This window comes from Solanum stenotomum, chromosome 7 (assembly GCF_019186545.1).
Source record: "Solanum stenotomum isolate F172 chromosome 7, ASM1918654v1, whole genome shotgun sequence".
Classification (NCBI taxonomy): Eukaryota; Viridiplantae; Streptophyta; class Magnoliopsida; order Solanales; family Solanaceae; genus Solanum; species Solanum stenotomum.
In genome coordinates this window covers 60,967,763-60,995,551 of record NC_064288.1, presented here as the reverse complement: position 1 = coordinate 60,995,551, position 27,789 = coordinate 60,967,763, and the positions used below count along the sequence as shown (strand labels likewise).

Below are 27,789 nucleotides of genomic sequence, written 5' to 3'. Positions count from 1 at the left end.
AGAACAAATATATCAAAACAGCATAACGAACATTGGGGCAAATCCAACTCTTTTCCATAAATATGTGTTCGCCATTGGCCATCTAGTATAGTATACAAATTTTGCTTGAATAAATGATAAATAAAAGAAAATAAATAAACATCGTTGTACACATAATTGATGTCATTGCTAAAATGAGACTTACAGTATACACAGAAGTAGCTTAGCAGAAATCAAAGGTGTCTGTCTGGAGGCAAAACTGCAATCCAGTTCAAGCTTCTCCAACAATGTAAGATAAATATGTAGTATGAATTCTCAAATGCAGCACTTTGAAAACGACGTGCTGCTCAGCAGATACTATATTCTATCGTATGTTAAAACTTTAGTCCAGATTGTATGAAGTAACGAAGAATCTAGTATATCAACCTTATGTACATCTTATAAAGTTTCATCACTTGGATATTAGGAGAGCTAACCGTAGTTTACCAAGTCGATAGAGTCTGAATGGATTTTTGTATACTGTCACGACTCCTGTATTATTGGACGATAAGAAAACATGGGCAATGCTAAAAGATTCACCTTTCTCAACTGCAAACTGCCATTCCCTTGAGGTAATATGGAACCAATCCTTTGTTGATGATCTAGTTGTCTTTATTTCTATGTATTCATCATCTCCCACAACAAGGTCATAAGGAAGCCCTGTTTCATTGGTTTCATTGACCCATTTCACAAAAGGCTCACCGAATTTCTCCAAGAAATATTTGAAAGCAAAATGTTCTCCAAGTCTGCCAGTTTCAATCATAACGTCACTTTTGCCATTTGTGGCTGTATGCAGTTGATCTCTTTCTGTCACATCAGAAGAGCTATTACTCAGGTCATGTGGTGCAGTCATGGCATGAGGAAAATCAAATGCCTCCATCATGGTACCAGGTACATGATCAACATCTTGTGAACCTAGTACAACTGCAGCTGATTCTGGATAGTTGTCCATATTCTCAACACACGTCATCTCAGTTGCAGCCAGCGCCCATGTTTTCATTACACTTTCTTCCATAGTATTCTTTTCCGATTGGATGCCACAGACTGCCTTTCCTTTCGAGATGCACACACTAGATCGATGAAAACCAGGAGCAGTTTTCCAGTCAGTAGGTGGCCAGCTTGAGCTGATTCCCGGTCTCTTCTTGATTTTCTCAGGGTTTTTCTCATCAATTGTTCTGGAAGAACTCATCACCCCTGTCTCACTATCTGTTGACAATGGAACATTTGCGAGAGACCAAACAGATTCACCTTCAGGAAGCTTGGGCATTTTCTGGCTATTCAAAATGAAAAATTCAGTTTGCTCCTCATTGGAACCTGATTCCGCCATAGTTGTGATCATATGAAGAAAGTTCGCCAAATGCAAGTCGGGAGTTCCAGAAGATAACAAACGAGAAATCTCCATGAATATTGAGTGAGAATCTGATTCTTGAGTGGCATACAAGATGTTTCCCTGTACAGAATGAAAAAATAAATTATCTATACATTGTTTTACGTTTTAACAAGGAATAAAATTACACAAATAAACATTTGGGCAGTTAGAGGTAGACATATCCGAAAATTAAGTGTTATACACATTAATAATGTTAGATCTCCATGAACCAGACTGGGAAAAGAGAAGAAAAATGAAGAGATCTACCAGGCATGTTTTATAAATTTATGATTCAGACAAAAAATCTGGAATTGAAAGGAAGAACAAGCAAAATAACATAAAGGAGTCATAACTCAACAATTGTATAATGCTATGTAGAAGTGTTAGTCTTGGTCTACATAGGAAGAGGTCTTACATTTAATACATTTCAACCAGTCCATTAGATTAGATATCCTTTTTTCATAAACAGTTGAAGAAGATTCAAATAACATACAGCTTTTCCAGAAACATCTCATGTATGTAACTATGTAATATAATAATGGATATAAAAACCCATAGATGATGTCGTGATTAGAATACCTCTAGCAGACAACTGCATTCAAACTGTTTCTTCGATGCTATGTGGGAACTTCTTATAACATTCCTGTAGAACAACTTTTCAACAACGACAATCTGTAGACATCTCAGGTTCTGAAATCCAGACTGGCTGAGCTGCAAATACTTTTCTGGATGAACGTTATATATATAACGTTGAGCATATGGTAGAACCCAGTTAATCATTGAAGCTACCAAGCTAGAGTCTGTTGGACCATCATATATTGCTTCACGCATTACAACCTGCAAAAATCAAACATTAAATGTCTTAAATTGATCTGAGAGTCATGTTGCTCTAAGTCTGTCATAATAAGTGTCTTCATCTGAGTAGGCAGGAGTGTTAAGGTGAAGTCAAGGTTTTTTTTTTTTTGGACAGGCAGGTAATGAATATTGATGGAAAGAAAAGAAAAGAAAGATCTAGAAGCATCGTCAGACCCATCCTATATCCTATACAAACAAAAAATGTCTTGATAAAGTTTTTTTTTGAGAGAATATTAACTTTTCAAAAAAATCAACTTTCTTTGGTAGGATATTAAGAAAGTAAAGAATTGTTTAAAAGTGGACATCATCTGGAATAATACAAAATTGAATTATTATAGTCAATGTGGGACAAAGGAAGCTCAAAAGAGTATAGTAGCGTACTCAATGTGGGATAAAGGATAATTCAGATTCCATATAAGCAAAGACAACTGTGTTGATTATTTTGATGGATCTTAGGTTGACTACAGAAGACTGATACTTAAATACTCTGTAAGTCCTAAATTAGTTTTGCTTTAATTATTCCATCGTGTGCTAGATTACTTCTGAGATATCACACCGACTTCAATAAAATCATCTCCTCTAGAAAGAAAAGGAAGAAGTATGATTAATATGTTAGTTCTGAGAGGATTTTACTGAAACTAGTTTGTTTAATTTATCAACCATATGCTAAGTAACTCTGAAATCACATCAATTTTCAGTAGACCCCTCCACAAATATACAAACAATGCACTCCATTGGTGGAATGATGTCACATATATTGGAATGACCCAACATAGAAAAACCATCACATTAAATCGAAATAGAGGGAGTAGCAAGCCGGACAAGCTAGTTGGGAGAGAGTACATCAGAAGCGTAACCACACACGATGAACACTAGAGCAGCCTGACTCTTAGATATAGGAGGGCCTAGTTGGCATCTTAGACCGCCTCTTTCAGAAACGGTAAGTGTTTTTCCTATATGCATGTGGACACAAAAGAAAAGGGAGAGCAGTGTAACTTGGCTTACCTTTGATATAGAAGGAATATTCAATTTGTCCATGAACATTGGAAATTTTGTTTGGAGAATCTCCTTTTCCTCATCATTGAGTTGCCCAAAGTAGAGAAACTTAATATTATCAAAATACTGGAATTCCTTCCTCAACTTATCATCATCGCACCAACAGATGAGCCCAAATGATGGGTGCAGAGATACCCATTTATCTTCTGCAGTTGCAAGCACCAGATAATCCTTCGTCAAAAGACCTTCCTTCAAGAAACTAATATCTTCAGATCTCAAGGATCCTAAATTTAGCTCGTCAATCCACTTGAGAAATATATGGAATACCTAAATGAAGAAAGCATCAAATTCATTCTTAAGCTAAAGTATTCATCAAACATTGTTTCATCATCATCAAATCATTCATCAACAAGTACAGTCTCTGTTGCTTGGACACTTCAAAAATGTTGCCAGACCCATGTCGGATCCTCCAAAATGCACTACTTTTGGAGATCTAGCATGCACCCGTCCGCATTTTTGAAGCGTCTGAGCAACATAGATTACAATAGAAGTACTTTAGCATAAAGATAGCTTACATTCTTAGCTCCTTGTGAAGGTAAAACAGCAGCTGACAACTGCAGCAATATTTGAAGGTATCCATGAAAATGAGGGTGTTCATCCACTCCACATTCTTTCACAAAGAAGTCATGAAGGGTTGGATACACACTACATAACATTTTAGTGAAGGTGTGCTGAACTGAATGTGAGTCAAACTCCGGGCAGACCATCTTCAGGAGGTCGACCGAACCAGTTGAATCATGCCAAAAGACTTCTTTAGATGACAAAAAAACACCAGGTACAACAGCTTCATGTGAAGCAACCAGTTTACAAGGGACAAACACAAAAGGTCCATTGCATAACTCTTCCACAAGTTTCCTTTCTGAAGTATTCATCCCACTCCAGATGAAAGTGTAGAACTTTGACATTTGTGACAAACTGAAAAAGTAGAGCAACGGATGAGCACGAGAAACTTCAGAATGATGTAATAGAGGAGCTCACAATGAAAGAAGTCCAACACCTATAAAAGTTCTGCTTTTTATCCAAGGGAATATGTTAAAGGCTAGACAGTACCTGACAATTAACGATGTTTGATCTTTGTTTCAGTTTATATCTAAAAGAATCCACAGTCCATTTTTAATGAACTCAGAAAACTAATTATTACAACCAGTCAATGATGGGGAAAGGCATAAACATTACTCTAGCAAAGCAACCATTGTAATGGCTTTGGTGGTTGATGTCCTAAACAAAATATATTGTTTTGATCAAGTAAACGAAACTTCATTAATGAGGCCTAAACAAAGGTAGGGGTAACGTCACACACCCTATCGTTCCTAGCCCCACTAGTGGAATTACACTAGGTATGTTGTTGTTGTTGTTGAGTCCGAAAACAAAATATATTATACAATATGAACATTGACAAACATTTATAGACAGCTTCAACTTCAGTATGTAAATACAGGAGACCAATTGATGCAAACATGGTCTCTTCTAGCTTTAACTAATTCCTAATACTATCCACCAGAAAAGAAATGCTGGAACCATTTAACCATATTTTTCTTCAGACAAATGAGAAAATTAAGCATCTAGCAGGTTTCACACATTTGCAGAAGGAAGATTAATTACCTAGTACTCAAAGTCACTTTAGCTCTCCAAACTTTAAGAATTGCTAAAGTGTCATCAACTGTAACTTGTGTTTTCAGACCAAGAGCTGTTAACAACTTTTCGCTTCTCACCTGTTTCAAAACAGAAGCATTAGCTCTTAAAGAACAGTCATAAAGGAACTCCAATAATTCAAGCTAAAATGAGCTAACTAAAAATAAGTCCTGCTACTTCCCTATACCAGAAAGAAGCTAAATAATATAATGAAGCTACCACCACAAATTCATAGAGAATAAATAAAAATAATAAAAATGGTTACAAATGCTAATCGAAAGAAAAAGAATGCACCAACAAAGAAGAAAAGGTTTTTTTCAACAAGCATATGCCGACTTATTCAAGAACAAGACTCAACATAAATGGACAAATTACAAGCAGAATAAATTCTAGCTTGTCCTGAAAGTCAAATCAACCCACATTGGCTTCTAAAATTTACAGTTCTTGGGAAAATTTAAACCATATGAGAAGGCAAACATAGTGAAAACTCCTCAGCCAAACTAACTAAAAATATATAAATAAGGAAACCAGTTTAGATTTGAGCAGACCACTTAGTCAATTCCCTACCACAACAAAATACTGCATAAATAAGAAGAGCTAGTTCACTACCAGAATGGTTGTCAAAAAATTTGTCACGTTATATTTTTAATACAGGTTACACTTTGACAGTAGATTCTTGTACATACAATCATTGACAAGCCAAATTAATAGGTCAAAACTCTTCATAGAGATGTTCATAAAACATGAAACTACCAGGTTAAGCAATTACTTCAATTAACACCCAAGAGTAAACACCTGTGTTTTAGACTATCTTAACATCTGCAAAAACATGCACAAAGTCAAACTTTTCATTCTCTTTTTGGATCTTTCCCTGTTAGGGGAAGGGGAGGGAGTTACACCAAAAAACCACAAAGGTGTTTGATCAATATCTCTATATCAAACTTCGTTAAGAACAGACAAACCTTTGGAATGGCATAAGGAGCATTGTCACCGAAAATTGAGCGCACAGCCTCACAATCATGGAATAACTCCCTCGGAAAATGAAGCTCATTATCCATACTCGATGCTAGCCATTGAACATCACGGAGGATTCTGGTGAATGAAGAATCAAACGATTTTCTTTCTCCAGTGGAAGTGAAATAGAAGCCAGTAACCTTATCACTAAAATTATCATCCCACAAACTATCAAGCACCTCCAAGAGGTACTTGCTTTTTTCCTTGTCACGCGTTGAAGATAAGCATGACAGCAACTCGACAAACTCTTCGGACACCCAATCTTTTGCAATTCCTCTAGAAATAACATCTTTATCCAATGTTGCATTAATGCGAACAGAGCACACATCAGAACTACTTTTCTCAATCTGAAGAACTCGTACAAAATCAGTGATCCCAATTTCCTGGAAAAACTTTCTCCACTTTAACACAGCTTCAGATAACAATTTGTTGATTGGATGCTTTAAATAAATATCCTCAATCTCATGCCACTCAAAATCTAATGCATGGAGTAATTTATTCATATCAATGGGATTTTGGAATTCTTTGCCGAAATGGATAGGAAACTCCATGGGACATTTGCAACCATGATTTGTTAATATAAAAGCTTTGTCACGCACTTCTCTGATAATTTGGTCCCTCTCAGATTGACAATCAGGGCAACTTGACTGTAAGTGGAACATCAAGAACGCAAAATACTCTGTCATTGTTTCTCTATGTCCTAGTCCATTTTGATCTCTGCAGATAAATGGTAGAACATGCGTTTTTACTATTTGATGTGCCGATAAACGTTGAACACCAACTCTGTACAGCATCCTGGTAACATTATCAACTGTTGATGATTCAGAGCATGATGTGCCAAAAGTGGCAGCCGCAGAAAGTAGTGCAGGACTCACAGTTCGAAGAGTAGAATACAATATTGAGAAAGTTTCTAGGGCATACTCATCATTCGTTGCAGTTCCCGTTGAATCAATATGTAACCAAATTGTCCCTTCATTCAGTGATCCATATTTACCATCTGAAAGGGGAATAAATGGAATATTCTTGAGGTCCTTCATGAGATGCGATTCAATCCCAAAATCTGCTGAGTCATTCCCATTTGACAACATAGTATAAACGGCGCTTAACCACGCACACAACCATTCCAAACCCATTGACTTCAGACCATCGTCTGAAGAGCATAAAGAAGTTATAACCTGAAGTAGAACTTTGAGTCCATATTCCTCAATTCCTAGAGCTCTGGCTAATAAATCTGGTAGAACTATATCTTTATGCAAGAAACCAATACCAAGATGCTTGCGAAGTAAGCTATCAGGTAAAAGGTTACGAGCCTCTTGGGTCCAATTTCTCAAGACTTTGCACGGAGGAACCCATTCATTTTCCATACCTTCTATTATCAAGCAGTTTGACGTGCGTAATTTAGAAAGAATCATCCAAGGAAGACTTGAAAAGAAGCCATGAACCTCCCCTACAAGGGGAACAAAGCTCATATAAGCTGAAACAGCTTTTGCTGGACTATCCTTAAAACACGGCAGATCACAAAATGACCTTGCTGCACTAACAAACAAGCTAGGGAACTCTGACAACAACCACTGGTTCCAAGGACTATCCCCATCAACTTCTTCCCTAGATGAAGGGAGTACAAAATCACCCTGAAGTATAAACTTCAGGCCGTACTTTCTCAAAGGAAGGAATGCAAAAACAGGTTGTTGGTCCAGGTGCGGATTGTAGCTTTCATCAAGTGTTTCCTGCAACGTAAACGCTATGGAAATTTCTGTTGTTGGGGTATCAGGACGAATAGTGCCAGGCTGTAATTTCTGGGATACCACAAGACAAGTCAATTTCTCCTCTCCACAAGAAATCTTAATGATACCATTTCCCACAACTTCTTTCCTCATAACAACAATGGAATCGCTAACCATATTTCGAAATTTAATACAGTGAAGTCGATGAAGAAAAAGCAATAAAGATGGATGAAGATCAGCAAACATTGACATAATGTTCTCTTCGCCGGACCTTTCCAAGAGGTTTGATCTAAAGGGAAGTACTATGCATGTATTCCAATAATTGCAATCAGAACCTGAAGAGGCCAATCTGGTATAGAAGTCAATGTCACAAGGAGGAACAATAGTAGGCAAAACAAAACCTATCTGGCCACTAGTTATATCAAACTTAATATGGAAGCCATTGGAATGAATTTCTGGGGCATCAGTGACCTGTAAAAAAAAAAAAAAAAAAAAAAGTCAGCCAAAGAAAGATTCTGAAATTAAGGGACATGCAAGTCGATGTCCATCAGTGGACTCAGTTCAGACCCTTCACAGGAACTGAAGCAAGGCTTGGAAAGTGAAAATACTGCAAGGATTGAACTCCATCAAGAGTTGATAACATACTACATAAAATACCACACTATAGACGGTATTGACTCTGTTATTCGGAAAGTAATAATAATAACAAAAAGTACATTCAAAAGTACCAGCAGACTATTAATTCCCCTAACTTGTGAGCACTTTGAACAGCGAGACAAAACTATACCTCTTCTTTATGTTTTATGAGAAAGTAACAACTGTAGTATATCAAAAAGCTGCACAATGGTATGCAGTCAAAACTTAATTACAATGTGGACTATAAAAAGATCTCTTATTCCTTAGTATCATAAGGATCCTATAACACCTACAAAAGACTCAAGATACCAACAGAGAACTGAAGTGACACGCACAAAAGAGGCTCTACCTGGTACTAACTTTCCTTTGGTTTGGTATGAAGAGAACATTGCAAATCATGCAATAGTAAGTTCCTTAGATTTACATCTTGATGTGTCGAGTTGCTGTAATAGTTATTATGATTATGATCAGCTAGTGCCCCCTAGAAGAAAGAAATTTTATGGATTTACTTTGTGCTGCCCCTTCTATGAAAGATTTGGTGCAGTTCTTGTGCGAAGCATATGAAATACACTCATGAATGCAAATGTTCATGCTTTCGAGATGATTAAACAGGAGAAGAGAAAAGGGTTTATGAGCACGCATTGCAGCAGCTTGTACTGGTTCTAAGCTAATAGCCACGATATATGGAGTTGTTTATACATGAGCATGAGTTGTTTATGATTACGTGTTTACTAGATCACCTCCATTTTTTTGAATAGGTATAAGCAAAAAGAAGAATTTTTTAGCAGTTTGGTGTGGAAAGGCAGTGTTGATTCTATGATATTATTAGCAAATGTATACTCTTATTAATGCTTGCTTTCCAAGCTCGGATTAGAAGTGTCTCATTTTAAATTCAACTATAGTTGATAGCAGGAAATACAAGGAGAAGCCAAGTAGCTCCTGTCATCTTCTCTCTTTCCTCTTCTGGCCAAGAATGTTGAGAAGTGATCCATTACCAGGGAAAAGATTAGAATGTGGTCAGACAAATGGTTGGAGAATACTGCACTGAAAGAGCATTTCCCAAAAGTGCATAATCGCGTTGCAGATAAAATTGTACATTTGCAGACTGCATAATTAATAGGTAGTGGAACTTACAATTCAGAAGGAATTTTTACAATTGAGACGCTGGAATGAGTGAACTTTTTGATTGAGAATTTGGGGAACGGTGAGAGAGATGGGAAGTTTCTGTTAAAACAAGTACCAAGCGTTCACAGACAAGGGGTTAAAGAAGAAGATCGGTGGCGATGGAAAATGATATGGAGAACTAAAGCACTTCTAAAGTGGCCTGTCCAAGTCCCCAGAAAGTAATGGGCATTGTCCAAGCCCTGAGGGCTCTGTTCTATTGGTAAGAGCGCAACTTATGATGGGTGGGTTAGGCGCACATCACACGTTCTCATACTGCCCCAGACAAAAGCTTGGTATTTAAGTGGAGGAGGGTAGCGGGGCAAGTCCATTATCTAGCAAATTTCGAACCACGAGCAACTTCCCCACGGGATTTTAAAGAAAAAGAGATTGTCCAAATTCCAACCATCCATGTCCTATGACGTGTTCTTCAGAGCTAGACAATAAATATGTTGGATTTGTGTACTTAGATACCTAGTAAGTGTTAGCCACCCTTGTTCAAAATTATAATAGGCACAGTTTTAGTGGCTACATAGTCCTCTCGGCATCTCATATAGTCACATAACCTAGGTGACTCACTTTCTTCCAAATTCATTTAGCTCATTTAATTTATACAAAGTACCACCTAATATTTAGCAGACATGTTTGTGTGTATTACCCGAAATACAGATTTGAAACCGATGCCCTTCTTCCCAATATATCCAGTATTGTGTCCTTTCTTAGTAGAGTTTCCAACATCACAGAGTGCTCTGATGTTATCAGCAGAAAAGCCACATTCATTGTTTAGAACTATAATGCCTTTATCCTGAAGAATGAAAGTCAAAGTGGGTTCGATATCCTCAGGGTAGATATTATCATCAGCATTCTGAACCTGAATCAATGTACAATTGTAAAGAGAGCAATCAGTTGCATCCTTTCAACAGAGGCACAAAGCACTCTATCTAATAAAATTCTACAGCAGAAACAAAGTTATACAGTTCCTGTTAGAAGAAATTCCAGTGATAAAAAAACACATAACCACAAATTTGAACTCATTGCAATCTAAAGCAGTCTACTCTTTCTTTCTTTTTTTGAGAAAGAACTAAAGCAGTCTACTCATTCTGGGGAATTCAAGCTCTCAGGAAAATTAACTCCAATTACTAACAAGCACCACTAAAAGTTGCAGATATATGCATATAAATCATTCCTTCCATCTAAAAAGAACCTTCCCAGATTCTACTGCACTAAGAGCATACAAGGTAAAGGCATAGAATGTTGCCTTGAGTTCCTTGGTTGATATTGTAAAAAATATAGAGCAGCTAGAAGCTTAGGCTACAAAGGTTGCATCATGTTCACAGTTCCTCCATCAGCTAAAAGCGCTGTTGTCTGCTTTGATACACCTTTGATTACATGCTAGAGGCATAGCATGCTTCATCAAAAAACATACAAGAGGCATAGAATGTCCTAAAACCTTATATACCACATTGAATGGTACTTAACTAGAATTAGCCAGATATGAATGAATTGGGCAAAGATAAGGTAAATACTAAACAGATAAGACCATTAAGCATAAAATGTGAATCTTTAGAATATAAGTATACCAACCAGCTCTAGAATAAAATGTGAATCCTGAGAATATAACTCCTGCGAAAGACAATGGAGTGCTCTCCCCAAGCGAGCATGTTGCTTATTCAATATTGCATTTTCAACTAGTGGAAGATCAGGCTGCAGACCGAATTCATCTTGCTGAATAGATTCAACAACTCTGGTAGCGGAACTCTCAAGCTCATATGAGTGCTGTCTGGCACTATCAGCCGAATTATCAAGAGGAACATAAGATATATCACCTGCAGAGTAACTGGTATCTCGATTTTCATTTTTCCGCATTGGATCTTGGGAGAGGCTAATCTCGTTTGCAGACAAGGTAGATTTGCTTGATACTTCTTCCATAAAGGTTGAGTCTATGCTGAAATCAAGCTCAGCGACTTTCAAGCATGATGATCCAGAAGACATTAACAAGTTTGTGGCAGAACAGGCACTCAATTTGTGTTTATCTTCAACCCATTCCACTATGCCCAGACACATTCCAACTCGATGAAGCATAAGACGCTGCTCTATCCGTTCACATTCACCTATGATAGCTAAAGGAGCATCTTTAACAAAAGGTTGCACCCCTGCAAGCAAGATATCTGCAGCAAAATGCCAAAACTCAACAGGCAGATAACCCAGACAGTCGAGAATAAACCTCGAAGTCAAAGGCGTGATTTTACCAACCCTATCCCTCCTCAGTAATTTCTTGTTCATAGTCGATGTAGTTTCATCATGTATGAGCTGTCTGCATAGAGATGTGGCATGCTTGAGGGAATCTTGAATGTCATGTGATTTCATCTCCTCAAAATTTTTAATTAAAACTTCAAATGACTGACGTGCATGGCATTTTAAGAGTGCATTGGGAACATTTTTTTCACCACCATACAAGACCAACAGAGATACCAATTTGACAGCCGTATCAAAAGGACTTCCTTGCAGAAGTACATTTCCAAAAGACTCAACAGTGGCTGAATGATCAACACGGACAACCTTCCCACACGTGGTTACCAAGCACAATAACTCTTCGGTTTTGACATCTTTCAACAGCCAATGCACAAGAGAACCAAGAGAAGGAGCAAAGATCAAGTCCCAATGTGACCACAATTTCAGATCTATCAACATTGGAGCACTGACCAAGACCTTCATGGCATCTTTGGACATCAGTATCCAATCACTATGTCCTACATCATCTTCCGAACCTGTTTCCTTTAATATAGATTCTTTATGCTTACCTATTGCAGAATCCTTGAGCAATGTTTCAGAGAATACGACAGATTTTAAAGTCATATTGCCTTTCTTTGCCTTCATAAAATTCTCTATATCTATCATTAAGTCATTTCCAGCTACATTTAAACAGACTAAAGGGAATTGTCTCAGTAGTAATTCCGAAATCCTTCGCTTGTCTACTTTTTCACTATCCCATAAGCATTGTGAAGCCTGTGATAACAACAGGTCAAACTGATAATCAAGCATTGAAGGTGGTTCTAAAGGAGGCTTCTCGTGTATGTCATCTGTTAAGCACCTTGGTAAAGTACAACTAAACAGATGCATATTTTTCTCCAGGAAATGCCAGATATCCCCATAACCAAGTGACTCAAATTTCTTCACGGTGAACTGCGTTGTCAACCAAGATTCAAGCTTGCAAAACTTATTCAAGAGGAAGAAAAACTTCTCATGGAATGAACTTGCAGTGGACATGGCATTATCATCACCCTCAAAATACATAATAATTTTACCAAGTATGTCCTCAACAGTGACGCCTATGTAAACAAACAAAAGGGCAAGCGCTTTAGTGGAGAAGTGTAAAAGGGAAACCAAAAAGCATAATTGTGAAAAAACACAGCTTAGAGACTACATGTGATCAGGAAAAGAGTTGCAATTAGCAGTATGAAAAGTTGAAAACTTCTTTTAGGAGAGATAGTAGTAAAAACAGTCTTGTTCTCATCTAAAAGCTTAAATTATTCAAGAGAGTATACCATTAGTTATTTAATTTTATTTACGTGACAGCATGACCACTCACATGTCGGCTAGATTCTTTTACATGGCTGAACACGTGAAAATATTTTTTGTTTTTCCGAGTGATTGAGAAATTTGATCCCAAGACCTCTTGTTTGCCCAGTTACCACCTTGAGAAAATCGATCATTTTTTATCAGTTTCAAGAGCTAGCGCATAAGGTGAGGATTACCTAGGGCTAGGACCACATAAGGAGATGCCAACATTCTCTCAATCAAGGAGAACAATGCATTATCCTACATAAATCTGTTAATCTGCAGCCAACTGAAGCAGGCTAACCATTTATAGATGTCGAGCACCTCAGACTTCTATTTCCTTCTATATTTTCAAATATTGGCTGGTTAATGGCATATGTGAGTTATATATGAAATGAAAACTAAATAAATTGTAAAAATCTCTGAGGTGTACAACTCACCACTTTCGCACACCTTCTCGAAAAGATTGGTAGCATCCCTTTCAGGTGATTCAACCTCGATGCATATGGAATCAGCACAATTTTCAGCGCCTCTGTTGGTCACTCCGCAGTTTTGAAATGTTTGGAACTTATCATACAAACTGTCCCACATTCCACGTTTAATAGATGCAACCTGCAAACTTATTACACTCAAAAAAGTACACTGGAATATTTAAAAGAAATGAAGTTTGCTAGACAACAACAACACCACCATACCCAGTGTAATCCCACAATAAATTTGCTGGACATGGAATCTAAAAAAAATCTTGAAGAAGATCAATCACACACTTGCATTATGCATATGAAAGAAGCATGAACATATTCTTACTTTACTTTCTATTTAATGAAGTGATATTGACAAAAGGCATCAACAAGGCACAAGAATTACAAGATATGGCATTTGAGCTTACAAAAAATGACTGGCCGACTCTCAGTTCCAAAAAAAAATGATTGGCTGACTGTACAAGAAATATCTAAGCCGGAACTGGTTAGCTAATAAAGTCCAACAGATGTTCTACATTAATAACATGATACAAATTGGACCAACTAAACAAATTGGCAATACACCTTGCCTTCAAAAGACCTAAAAAAGTTAATTCCCCATCAAAAAATTTCTTATTTCTCTCTAACCAGATGCACCAAAAAATACAAACAGGTAAAAAAAAGGTGACTAAACAAATGCATATCATAAAAGAGCATTAAAGAGATCCTTTACTCGAAAAAGGAGTATTAAAAAGATCCTTGATATAAAATAAGTATGCTTAAAACAGAAGAAAAGCATGTCAACCATGAGTGTGAAGCACAATTCCCCAAGGTCTCCTTTGGCTAATTAATACTTCTCAAAATGATCAGTGAACTTACAGCAACTTGAAGCAACCCACAAAACGGATATGATGAAAACAAGTTTGTCACTTTATTTTTCTTCCTTGCCTTGTAGAACTGAAGCATCCTCTGAAACACCTGAAATAGAAAGAAATTTGACTGAAGATCAGAATCCATTTACAATGGTGGACTGTCAACACCTGAAGCTTGGCCAAATACCAAAAATAGGAAAAAGGCACTAGCTGATCATTTGAGAATATAGTAAGAGAAGCAGGCAAAGAAATAAAGTTAATGTGAAAATAACTAAGTCAAATATATATTTATTATCACTCCAAATCATATAAAACTATGAATGCAACATCCATTTTTCGCCCAATACAACAGCCATCTGTTCATTAATGCAAAGCATCAGATGTGATCCCCAGCCCAACCTGATTGATTAATTACATAAAGAATCAATAGTTTAACTTAAGCCTACTCCAAGCAAGTCCTTAGTATTTGTCTGGTCACATTTGGTACTCCTTTAGAAAAATTCAAATGCAAAATTGACTGATTTAAGAAAAATGTAAAATCAATAGCATTTTACAGCCATGATTTTTGTTGGAGTTGTGAGAGAGTGTAATCCTTTCAAAGGATCGTCTTTTGACAACTGTGGAATCCAAACCAGCTAGCGCACACCTCGAATAATTCCACATAAAACCTGCTATCTCCCAACAACAACATGTACCAAGTAATTAAGTCCACCAAGACAGATTGGAAGAAATCATATATTTTTGTGTCTCCTTAAGGTTGGAAGTTGATTTTTAGAAGACTGTTGAACGATTGGGAAATACCTAGGCTAGTTGAACTTTGTAAGCATCTGGAAACATTCCAAGGACCGAAAGATGGGGGGACTGCTTGTGGTGGACTGGGCACAATAAGGCTCGATACAAAGTGAGCTCAGGCTATAAGATCATGAACATGACTGCTCAACAGATCTCTAACTGGCCAAGGAAACAAATCTGAAAATTAAGGAGGTTGTACTGACAAATGAAAACCTGAGAAAGAGATGTAGTACTCTAGTTTCAAACTGTTGCTAGTGTAGGGATGCAGCTGAGACATAGGAATTCTGTTTTTACACTGCAAAATTACTTATTAGCTATGGAAGATTTTTATCAATTTCGGAGGCATATCGTGGACAATGCCTAGCAAGATTGTTGACACTCTTTCTAGTTGGGAGGAAGCTGGGATTGGGACAAGGAATAGAACCTATGGGAGGATCATTCCAGCTTGCATATGGTGGATTATCTAGAAAGAAAGAAACTTCTGATGTTTTGAGGATAGATATAGCACTCTACAAAAGATCTAGTCAGATTATATTTTGCTATTTTGTTTTTGATGTACAAAGAGTTTTCTTGTAGATGCAGAATCAATCCTAGAAGTCCTTCACTTATGTTAGGAATGTATTTTCTAGCTTCTTAGTTTTCTTACTTTCTAAGTTTCTTTTATAATGAGGATTTTCAGTACTACGTAAGTACTGGTTTATAATACAAAGCTGTTGCCTGTTCAAAAGAAAAAGGTAGTTGATAAGAGATGGTGGGATGTTAATCCACATTGTATGCTAATGCAGCTGTTTATTAACATGGTGGGGACTTCATTGGGCAATGTCAATAGATATCTCTCATTTTCTCAGGTGCTGACAAAAGAAAGGAATGACCAAAGGGCAGGAAAAATACCGGAACACAATCCCTTCTTGCACTTAGTGACAAAGCCAACTTCCTATAGAAAATCAAGTACAGCTATACACTTCTGTTTACTTTTTGGTGTAAAGAAGTAACTATAATTGATGTAGAATGAGCAATCGTTGTCAACGATCCCCACAAGTTTACAACAGGATCTATTTTTGCTCAGTAAATAGCCCTACAGCACTAAGAAAGTGCCGGATCAGTAGATAGAGTTGAAGTTGTTAGTGCTTAAATGGAAGTAGGTCCAAATGCATAGAAAAAGTGACTTAACTTTCTTTTAGGTATAAAAGTGAACACCCTAACACCACTTTAGTAGTACATATTTGTGTAAGTTTTGATTTTTGAATAATTTTTCTTGTCACGAAAGTGGACAAATTTTAACAGCAATTGAGTATAAAAAGTAGACCAGTTAGTTTATTTTTGTTGTTAATAAAAGTACACAAGTTATTTGGAGACAATATCATTTCAAAGAGATGTATGACAAGAATTCTCTGCTCCGTAAGAAGCAATTGCATAAATGATACCTCATCTACGTTGTTTGTCCGACATGCTTCCTTCCAAGTGTTAACGAAACTTTTGATTGAATCGTCACCATTTGAAAAATCATTTGAACCATCGGATTCATCTTTCCACGTCTGAGAAAGTTTTGATCCCTTTTTATTACTGTGAGTAATCACATCTCGTTTGAGTGCTTTTTTGGGTAAAGCCATGGAACTATGAACATCATCATGTTTTCTTTTACTCTTGGATTGCCGAATATCCTTACTGTATCTATCACTGCCACTAGCAGTCAGTAGGCCAAAGTCATCTTCGGCTTTCAAACCCAGCCGCGTCATTTCTTCAGATGCTGATGGGTACGGACAGGTGGTGGGTATGTCCGAAATAATGTTTCCAGCTGGGCTGCATGCAGCACTTCCATCCTGATCATCATCACTGCTCTCACTTTCTGAACTTGATTGAAACCTTATGTGTGTACCACAAAACTCCTTCTTAGCTGAAGAAAATGATTTGATACGCTCACACATGGCATTGAAATGCTCATCTAACTGCTTCTTCTCTGAAGATAGGAGAGGGCGATTCTTGGTATTTTTACTGGATTTTTTTTTCACCACATTGATATATTTGTTAACAGTGCTCATTTCGAACTGCTTTGCTTCATGGATTAAAGTAACATACATCCTGAAATGCAAAGGGAAGAGCCCATGAGGAAATATGATCTATTCAGATTCAACTGAAAAGAGAACAAAAAATGTGACAGCCATTTCATCTATTAAATGTCCCAAATCAGCAAGCAGTAGCTGTAGAAGAAGCATGACTTCTCATGTAAATGCTTATTTATTAAATTATTTTCAATTTTAAGGTCATTTAAGTGGTTTTGACAGAAAATGTGCTTATTATCAGTTTCAACACTTCTACTCAAGCATGTAAATGCTTATTTATTAAATTATTTTCAGCACTTATACATGTCTATCAACAGAATTGACCCTTAAGATTATGGATATAATTAACACTTGTTGTGTCGATCAACCATTTCCATCTTTCTTTCCAATGTCACAGCTCCTACCAATTGATTTTACTATCAGAGGTACATTCTAGGGTAAGCCCCAAATCTTTCTCATCAGGGCCAATAGTTTCAAGTTCTACTCATTTTTTAAGAGTTTCAATATTGTTGTAGAGCTTGCTCTATGTACTTCATGGCTAGTCATGACTGAGAATGTATTAAGAATTATGAATGCTATGTAGATACATATTTGTACTACACTTGCGTCTTGTTAACCATGTACAAGAACTGGTTATGAAGTATGTTGATAACTATGAGTTACATTAGCTGAGACAAGATGGTATGCTCGGTAACATCAATCTACCAAGTAATGGTCATGGACCCCTTTTTTAATAAGGTAAACATTTTTATTAATGTTGGGGAAATCACGTATACCAGAAATGTAGAGAAACCTACACCAAAATATAGTTTTCTATAACAAGTCGCCCACTCATCTATACAAGTAAGGACCTCATGGATGCACCAAAAAGAAATAGATACAAGAGGCTACTCCTCGCATATAGAGTATCATCCTCAACTCCTTCAAATGCTATCAGTTACCTCTCCCTCCACAGAACCCACATAAGAGATAGTGTGGCTACACTGATGGTCATGGACCCTAGTTTAAGTAGTGACATTTACCCACCACGCCAGTTGCACACAAAATACAACAATTGTAGCTCTAAATTTTTGTTCAGTGAGTTTTTTACATAGCTAGACACCATGTATGGTATAAACTAACCTTCACATTAGGTTACCTAAAAATTATAACAATAATAAGTTTCCATCTTGAAGCAATTCTACAATATTTAATTGAGCATAAAAAAATCTTAGATGATTAAAATATGACACATACCTCAAGTTCTGAATCCGCACACAAAGATTCTCTCTGGTTCCAGCAGATTTCTTCTCGGTGATGAAGTTCAAAAATTCATCTAATTTTACTTTTCTACTTTTATCAGCATCCATGAACTCAGAAAGGAAGAACATTATCTCCTTGCTCGTTATTCTGAAAATTTCTGAAACATCAAGACTGATAGAAAAATAATGGATAATAAGAGGATGTTTCACCAGCGGACCCAATTCCAGATCTTCAAACAGCTCAACCCTCTCATTCTTGCATATTGCTACTTCCAAATCACACAATGTGGTAATACTTTGAACACCCACAAAGCAGTGAATGAAAGCATTAATCTAAGAAACAGAGATGGGGATATAAACAATTAGCATTCCACAAAATATCTTTGCTTGGAACAAAAACCTTACACCTATAAATATTCACAAAAAACTATCCAACAAAGTACAAAAAATGATACTTAAGGTTGATCACCATCAAAGCTTAGCTCCACTTTCACATTTCTTTGTGAGGAAGGATTTACTAACCTCCTCCCTTCAGCTTGAAAATAATGTACCCCCGTTTAAAATAAGGGGGTTGGAAATAGAAAGCTGCTCGATGGGTGAAATGGCACATCAAAAAATACAAAAGGCTAAACAAGTGCATCTAAAAGTTGAGATGGAACCAATGAATAGTGGCTCGCCTCCAAAACCAAAAATAATAAAGATAACAAATTAAAATAAGTTCCAAGTTTAAGTGCCACATAAGCGAATGACTAAGTTGAGCAAAAGGACTGCATTCTAACCACCTCCATAAAAACTACTAACAATAGTGCAAAAACAATTCAAGTTTCTTAAGTAATGAAAAGCTCAATTTACAAAATCTATACATAAATATACAAAAGAACGTACCTTCCCTTCGGTAACAATGAGACTTTGCAGGGAGGGAACTTCTTGCACTTTGAAACCCAAAGAATCCCAAGTATCAGCATTAAGTATAACCAAAGCAGCTTGTGAAACTTCCCAAGCTGACACATTTTTACCTGCCTCTATAATGTCTTTACGAGCCTTAATTACAGCTTTATCAATTCTCTCAACACCCTCCTTGTTGGAAGGTTGCTGCTGAACTTGAAAAATAGGATTTTGTTGCACATTTTCACGTTCAACAACGTTAACTGCAGCTCCATCAACCTGGTTATTACCCCTTGGAAAACTTTGTTGAGGAGGAGGTTGCTGAAATTGAAAACTCTGTTGATGAGGAGGCTGCTGAAATTGTTGGAAGGGAAAATTCACGAAATTAGGGTTTTGAATCGGAAAATTGGGATTGGGAAAGAAGGGGTAAGGAACAAAGTTAGGATTTTGAAACCCTAGATATGGTGTCTGTTGCTGCGGTTGTGACTGTGGAGGAGGGATACGCCAGCCGCCACCTCCGCCGCCGTTGCGCGGTGGCTGTCCGTACATTATTAGAGTTGTTGGGGAAATTCTCAATGGAAGGGTTTAACAAAGGGTTTAAGGGTTTCGACTGTTAATATATACCCGCCAAAAAAAGGAGGTTTCAGTTTTATTATTTTTGGTTTTATTTTCATCACTAAGATAATTCCTTTCGATTTAATTTAACGTTTATGTGATTATTATTATTTTCTAATTTTGTGTTATTAGTAGGGGTGGCGTGGTACGAAAATTTCGATTCGGTAATTACGTTTATCATATCAAATTAATTTGATATAATTCAATCTTTTAAAGTTAAGTTTTGATATTTTGTAATACGTTTTCAACTTACATATACTCGTTTAATAAAAAATTATGACTTTAATTTTTCAATAAATATCTCAATTATATCATGCTAGCATCTAACACATAGAAAAATATTCAACAAAAAAGTATAAGCAATTCTCTTCATTAATCAATCACAATTGAACATGTCACTCAAGATAGAATAGTAAAACTTCTAACGTCTAAATAATTAGTTTTGTATTACCCATCAATCATCCAACACGACCAATTATTCATATAAATAAAACAATATTAACAACCTATAGTCTTCAATGGGGCGCTTACTCCCAAAGTAGGACTTTCCGGTAAGTCCGAATTAGCCAAGCCCATATTAGGTACCAGACATCAGATGAAAAATATGCAAACAGTAACAACTGCTAATGTTGTGCAAGTTAATAAGAAAGGCTTTGCTTGACTAAAGAAACTAGAATTGTCAATATTGGATACATATAATTAGTTTAAACATTCTTTACTAACTATAGTAGTTATATATGAAATAACATACTAACTAGAGCTTAGAAAGAAGAGATTATTGGTGCATCATATGGCAATAATAATGCTCAAGTGTATCATCTATCCTGGTTCATCTCCAGTCAAATATAACATCAGAGAGAAGTGAAAGACAAATACATGTAAACAAATTCCAAGCTCATAATATGGTACTAGGAAATTTTCAATCATCTTGGTAGCCACGCCAAGAGCGCGTTATGGCTGGAAAATAGAGCCTGAACTCGAAATTTCTGTGTTTCATGTGCTCACTGCTTCTTCTTCCACATCCTTGTTCTTTTTTCTTTTACTTGTATTGTTTGTACCTTGTTGCTGTTGTTCAGCTTTCTTTTCAGCTCGAATCATGGCTCGCCTTGTACGAGGGCGCAGTTCACGAACTTGTCTAGGAGGCATCACATACGGCTCTAGAGGTCTGTCAGCAAAAGGGTGCTCATCATTGGTAAAAATCCTCAATTTCCGGTCTCTATCCTATACAACCAAGAAAAAATATTGCTGTCAAGACAAACAATTGACATAAGTTAACTTACTGCTAAACAAGAAAATTTGTAAACTTCACAGATGAATTGTTTAATTTTAACATCACGGTTGCTACAAGGAAAAAAGGAGGACATAAAAAGATATACAAAGCAAATTACTTACATCACGCAACTTATTTCTTGGCAGCATTCGCAGGACAGCTTTGCGAATAACTTCTGTTGGATCCTTAGCCATCTGGTCTTTCAGACTCCTCTCCTTGAGGTGGCCTATGTAACTATAAAGTCGTTCAAGAAAAAAAAAATTACAAAGAGTCCTGCACGTTATGCTTGTAAGCTATATTCAGTTACACTTACCCAGTGTGCCATCGATAGAACTTATCCGTGAGTTTTCTCCCAGTGACGCAAATGTCCTTTGCATTGAGCACAATGCACATATCACCTTCTTCACGGTGAGGTGCGTATGTTGGTTTATCTTTTCCTTGAATCACAGTTGATATCTGCGATGCTAGCCTTCCCAGGACCTATATAACAGGAAGTATGCTATTATTAGCTAGAAAACAGGTCTACATTGATTTTCAAGAAATATACCATGTGTAATTTTCGAGCAAAGACCGCTGTTCAATATCATCTCATTGCTAGATATTGAATGGAGGAAGATTGATCATATGTAAAGAAAAGGAATAAGAATGATTCTCAATCGACAACTAGTATAGTAATGTAGAGCAGTATGACAAGCCTTGGAACTTCTTTTTTTTTCGGAGTAAGTACAAACCGTGGAACTTCATTATCAGAAATATGAGTATTCAACTTATGACATTTTATATACACTCATCCTTGAACTCCATCATAAATCCCCAATAAGGTAATAACACATTCACGTCCCAGAATAGAGGAACGCACAAGTCAAAAGGAAAGGAAAAGGAAATAGAAATTTGCATGCCATTCCTTATCAGTGTCTAACTAACTTTTTTCACTGAGATATTTGTTTTCCTTTCTTTTTTTTTTAATTGGATAATTACAAAAGTCAAGGGCATTCCAACCTGGCCTTTGGCATCAAACACTCTCCATCTCAGACCTTCCAAATTGATACGTTTTATGCCAGCAAGAGCTTTCTGCAACATCAAAAAAATAAATTTTTATCAGTCATGAAGCAGAAGCAAATATCTTAAATAGTAGAACGGGCCAAAAGGAAAATAAATCATGACATGAAATGAAACTTCTTAATATTAAATGGTCCAAAAGTTACAGAGCATATGAGCCATGTGCCTTTCATCTATCATTTATGTTGGGAGCTTCACAAAGTTTTGAAAGCACAGCGAATAAAATGTCAAACAGCAATCACCCCCCCCCCCCAAATCTTCAACCTCTTTTGCAAGGTGGCAAAAGGAATGTAAACTTTTCAAGCATCTTATAATAACACTTCCCAAATTAATCAAATTATGCAAGTCTCTGAGGGATAGTCAGCCTAAACAAAGTTATCCTAGGTACAATTTCCTTGACTGTCACTGACCAAACTCAGAAATTATTTCTTTACCTCAAAGTGTGGTTAGGTATAGACTGAGCTGGCTTTCACATCATCGACTTCATCATTTGAAATAATAAGGTTAAGTTTTTGGTTATCCGGAAATTAGACAGTTTCTTTCAGAGGTATGTTCTTAGTTTCATAGTCTTGAGGAAATAATCTTACCCTCCCATCCCACCCCTGCCCCAACTAGACAAAGGTAGAGCTTCAAGTAACTTTATGTAAATTTGAAATCTTAAGATACTACATTTATGTCAAATGCAAACTTTTTGGTGTAATATGTAAGAAACAATCACTAAAGATAATAGGCAGCTTATCACGATCGAGGAGCATACCAAAACAGTACATCTCAACAGAACCCAAAAACCTTTTCTTTTTCGTTTCCTTTAGTTTTCATCAAGCCAGTCCCGAAACAGCTTCAACCAAAAAGGAAGGAAAAAATGGAAGTACTACCGCATGAATAGATTCAACAAGTAAAAGATAGTATTTTTAACCTAATTTTAGCAGATAAAAATGGTATCTTCGCTTGATCTTAGTCCATACAACAACAACATACATACCCAATGTAATCCCACAAGTGGGGTTGGCAAGGGTAGAGCATACACAAATCTTACCCCTACTTTGGGAGGTAGATAAGCTGTTTCCCATAGTCCATACATTTTGTAAATGCACAAATATCTCTAAAACTTTATAATACAAACAGTCTATTAACAACTGCAATACTGAAACCTACTACATAATCAAAGCTCTATAGAACAATAAAGTGAAAAAAAGGAACTTGCCTTCATGTTGCCACTAAATGGCTGACCCATCACCATCTTCACTCCAATAATCAGTTCCTCTTTTCACACTACAAAACAACCCAATTTCACATTGTCAAAAAGAAGATCACATTTCACAACTTCTCATATCTAAAATTCTTCAACTATAAAAAAATAAACAAAAATAACATACTATGAAGACAATCTGAAAAAAAAAAAAAGTATTCATAAGGATCAAATGTTCATACTCTTCACAAAAAAAAAAAAAAAAAAAAAAACTGGAAACGTAGAAAAGGGTCCGAAAAATACAATTTTTACAACAATTCAAAGAAAATGGAGGAAAAAATAATTCACCTTATAGCTGAGGGTTAGCTAGGGTTTAACTGAAAAAAGAAGGTTATGGAGTACCTGGGGAGAAAGAGCTTCGATGAGAGAGAGGGAAGAAGAATGTTTGGGCCTCTGTTTCTTTTTGTTATGGGCCGATTATGAGTTAATGAGCCCAAATTGAATTTTTGGGCTTCAACAAAGCCCACTGTTTTATATGTGAAAATTTCAGAATTTTAGCACTTTTAAATTACTGAGTTCTAAAATTTATTTTTTTCATTTTGTACTCAACATTAATGAACTAAGAAAGAACGACATAAAACGTATTCGCCGAATGTGATTTTTATGTGTAAAATTCAGTCTCTTCTTATTTGTTTTTGAAATTACTTTATTACACCTTCCGATTAATTTTATTTATCGACTATTTTTAAAATATATTTATTACTTTTTCATATCAGGAATAGATGATTATTTTTTACATTTTATACTCAACATTGATTGAGCAGAGAATGAAAGGCATAAAACTCATTCATCGAATGCGATTTATGTGTAAAATCCAGTCTCTTCTTATTTGTTGTTGATATTGCTTTATTATCCCTTTTCGTTTAATTTTATTTGTCAACTATTTTTAAACTATATATATTTCTTGTATTTATTACTTTTATCATATCAAGAAAAGATAATTTTTTTTTCCATTTTATACTCATCATTGATTGAGCAGAGTATGAAAGGCATAAAACGCATTCGTCGAATGCGATTTATGTGTAAAATTGAGTCTCTTCTTATTTGTTGTTGATATTGCTTTATTACCCCTTTCCGTTTAATTTTATTTGTCGACTATTTTTAAACTATATATATTTCTTGTATTTATTACTTTTATCATATAAAAAGATAATTATTTTTTCCATTTTATACTCATCATTGATTAAGCAAAGTATGAAAGGCATAAAACGCATTCGTCGAATGCGATTTATGTGTAAAATTGAGTCTCTTCTTATTTGTTGCTGAAATTACTTTATTACCATTCCGTTTAATTTTATTTGTCAACTATTTTTAAATTATATTTATTTCTTTTATTTATTACTTTTATCATATCACGAAAATATAATTATTTTTTCATTTTATATCCAACATTAATTGAACAAAGAATGAAAGGCATAAAATGCATTTGTCGCATGTGATTTATGTGTAAAATTCAGTCTCTTCTTATTTGTTGTTGAAATTACTTTATTACCCCTTCCGTTTAATTTTATTTGTCGACTATTTTTAAACTATATATATTTCTTTTATTTATTACTTTTATCATATCAAGAAAAAAAAATTATTTGTTCCATTTTATACTCATCATTGACTAAGCAGAGAATGAAAGACATAAAACGCATTCGTCGAATGCGATTTATGTGTAAAATTCAATCTCTTCTTATTTGTTGTTGAAATTACTTTATTACCCGTTCCGTTTAATTTTATTTGTCGACTATTTTTAAATTATATTTATTACTTTTATCATATCACGAAAATATAAATATTTTTTCATTTTATATCCAACATTAATTGAGTTGAGAAAGAAAGGCATAAAACGCATTCTCGGAATGCGATTTATGTGTAAAATTTTGTCTTTTCTTATTTGTTGTTGAAATTACTTTATTACCCCTCTCGTTTAGTTTTATTTGTCGGCTATTTTTAAAATATATAATTATTTCTTTTATTTACTAATTTTATTATATCAATAAAATATAATTATTTTTTTCATCATATACTCAACACTGATTAAGCTGAGAAAGAAAGTCATAAAAAGCATTATCCGAATTCGATTTATGCTTAAAATTTAATCTCTTCTTATTTGTTGTTGAAATTACTTCATTACCCCTTCTGTTTAATTTTATTTGTCGACTATTTTTAAAATATATTTATTACTTTTATTATATCAAGAAAACATAATTACCATTTTCATTTTATACTCAACATTGATTGAGCTGAGAAAGAAAGGAATAAAACGTATTTGCCGAATGCAATTTATGTGTAAATTTTGTCTCTTCTTATTTGTTGTTGAAATTACTTTATTACCCTTTCCGTTTAATTTTATTTGTCAGCTATTTTTAAAACATATTTATTTCTTTTATTTATTACTTTTATTATATCNACAAATATCTCTAAAACTTTATAATACAAACAGTCTATTAACAACTGCAATACTGAAACCTACTACATAATCAAAGCTCTATAGAACAATAAAGTGAAAAAAAAAGAGCTTGCCTTCATGTTGCCACTAAATGGCTGACCCATCACCATCTTCACTCCAATAATCAGTTCCTCTTTTCACACTACAAAACAACCCAATTTCACATTGTCAAAAAGAAGATCACATTTCACAACTTCTCATATCTAAAATTCTTCAACTATAAAAAAATAAACAAAAATAACATACTATGAAGACAATCTGAAAAAAAAAAAAAGTATTCATAAGGATCAAATGTTCATACTCTTCACAAAAAAAAAAAAAAAAAAAAACTGGAAACGTAGAAAAGGGTCCGAAAAATACAATTTTTACAACAATTCAAAGAAAATGGAGGAAAAAATAATTCACCTTATAGCTGAGGGTTAGCTAGGGTTTAACTGAAAAAAGAAGGTTATGGAGTACCTGGGGAGAAAGAGCTTCGATGAGAGAGAGGGAAGAAGAATATTTGGGCCTCTGTTTCTTTTTAGTATGGGCCGATTATAAGTTATGAGCCCAAATTGAATGTTTGAATTTTAGTCACTGAATTTTAAAAAATTTCCATTATATACTCAGCACATTGATTGAACAGAGAATGAAAGACATAAAATATATTCGTCGAATGCAATTTATGTGTAAAATTTAATCTCTTCTTATTTGTTGTTGAAATTACTTTATTACCACTTCCATTTAATTTTATTTGTCGATTATTTTTAAACTATATATATTTCTTTTATTTATTACTTTTAGCATATCAAGAAAAGATAATTATTTTTTCCATTTTATACTCATCATTGACTGAACAGAGAATGAAAGGAATAAAACGCATTCGTTGAATGCGATTTACGTGTAAAATTCAGTCTCTTCTTGTTTGTTGTTGAACTTATTTTATTACCCCTTTCGTTTAATTATATTTGTCAACTATTTTTCAACTATATATATTTCTTTTATTTATTACTTTATCATATCATGAAAAGATAATTATTTTTTCCATTTTTACTCATCATTGATTCTGCAGAGAATGAAAGACATAAAACGCATTCGTCGAATGCGATTTATGTGTAAAATTTTGTCTCTTCTTATTTGTTGTTGAAATTACTTTATTACCTCTTCTGATTAATTTTATTTGTCAACTATGTTTAAACTATATATATTTCTTTTATTTATTACTTTGATCATATCAAGAAAATATAATTATTTTTGCCATTTTATACTCATCATAGATAAAGCTGAGAATGAAAGGCATAAAACGCATTCATCGAATGCGATTTATGTGTAAAATTCAGTCTTATTTGTTTTTGAAATTACTTTATTACCCTTCCGTTTAATTTTATTTGTAGACTATTTTTAAACTATATATATATATATATATTTCTTTTATTTATTACTTTTATCATATCAAGAAAAAATATTTAAAAAATCTATTTTATACTCATCATTAGCTGAGCAGAGAATGAAAGGCATAAAACACACTTGTCGAATGCGATTTATATGTAAAATTCAGTCTCTTCTTATTTGTTGTTGAAATTACTTTATTAATCCTTTCGATTAATTTTATTTGTCGACTAGTTGTAAACCATATACATTTCTTTTATTAACTATTTTTACCATATCAAGAAAAAATAATTATTTTTTCATTTTATAGTCATCATTGATTGAGTAGAGAATGAAAGGCATAAAACGCATTCATCGAATGCGATTTATGTGTAAAATTCAGTCTCTTTTTATTTGTTGTTGAAATTACTTTATTACCCTTCCGTTTAATTCTATTTTTCAACTATATATATTACTT

The 27,789-nt window shown here is 34.9% G+C and overlaps 2 protein-coding genes across 5 annotated transcripts; both read right to left on the bottom strand.

Annotated features, from left to right (window-relative positions):
• Positions 1-32: 32 nt before the first annotated feature.
• On the bottom strand, positions 33-19,910 carry LOC125870370 (protein NO VEIN-like). Its single transcript, XM_049550787.1, has 13 exons — positions 19,335-19,910; positions 18,445-18,782; positions 16,573-17,227; positions 14,364-14,462; positions 13,464-13,635; positions 11,050-12,794; positions 10,124-10,336; positions 5,893-8,139; positions 4,901-5,010; positions 3,814-4,213; positions 3,248-3,565; positions 1,967-2,224; positions 33-1,468 (listed from the first exon to the last, which is right to left on the bottom strand). The coding sequence occupies exons 1-13, from the start codon at positions 19,881-19,883 to the stop codon at positions 431-433; spliced, it is 8,142 nt and encodes a 2,713-aa protein (XP_049406744.1). The 5' UTR covers positions 19,884-19,910; the 3' UTR covers positions 33-430.
• A 794-nt stretch (positions 19,911-20,704) lies between these two features.
• Positions 20,705-26,494, bottom strand: LOC125870413 (uncharacterized). Of its 4 annotated transcripts, none has more exons than XM_049550845.1 (6): positions 26,370-26,494; positions 26,039-26,106; positions 22,219-22,290; positions 21,533-21,699; positions 21,342-21,453; positions 20,705-21,170 (listed from the first exon to the last, which is right to left on the bottom strand). In XM_049550845.1, the coding sequence occupies exons 2-6, from the start codon at positions 26,072-26,074 to the stop codon at positions 20,943-20,945; spliced, it is 615 nt and encodes a 204-aa protein (XP_049406802.1). In that variant the 5' UTR covers positions 26,075-26,106; positions 26,370-26,494; the 3' UTR covers positions 20,705-20,942. The 4 variants fall into 4 exon arrangements, with proteins under 4 accessions (XP_049406802.1, XP_049406803.1, XP_049406805.1 ...); XM_049550846.1 differs by having other exon boundaries at positions 26,424-26,475; XM_049550848.1 differs by lacking the exon at positions 26,039-26,106 and adding an exon at positions 23,479-23,550 and having other exon boundaries at positions 22,219-22,286; positions 26,370-26,434.
• Positions 26,495-27,789: the final 1,295 nt, after the last annotated feature.

Bases quoted from the DNA above. Each gene is read 5' to 3' on its own strand.
- LOC125870370 (XM_049550787.1), bottom strand. From the start codon at position 19,883: ATGTACGGACAGCCACCGCGCAACGGCGGCGGAGGTGGCGGCTGGCGT. The intron at 10,337-11,049 runs GTTGGTATACTT...ACATTGATTCAG, and splicing joins CACATTTTATTCTAGAGCTG to GTTCAGAATGCTGATGATAA. The intron at 4,214-4,900 runs GTAATTAATCTT...CTACTTTTTCAG, and splicing joins AAAGTGACTTTGAGTACTAG to TTTGTCACAAATGTCAAAGT.
- LOC125870413 (XM_049550845.1), bottom strand. From the start codon at position 26,074: ATGGTGATGGGTCAGCCATTTAGTGGCAACATGAAG. The intron at 22,291-26,038 runs GCAAGCTCTTTT...TTGATGTTGCAG, and splicing joins CATTTAGTGGCAACATGAAG to AAAGCTCTTGCTGGCATAAA. The intron at 21,454-21,532 runs GTAAGTGTAACT...ACGACTTTATAG, and splicing joins TTCTATCGATGGCACACTGG to TTACATAGGCCACCTCAAGG.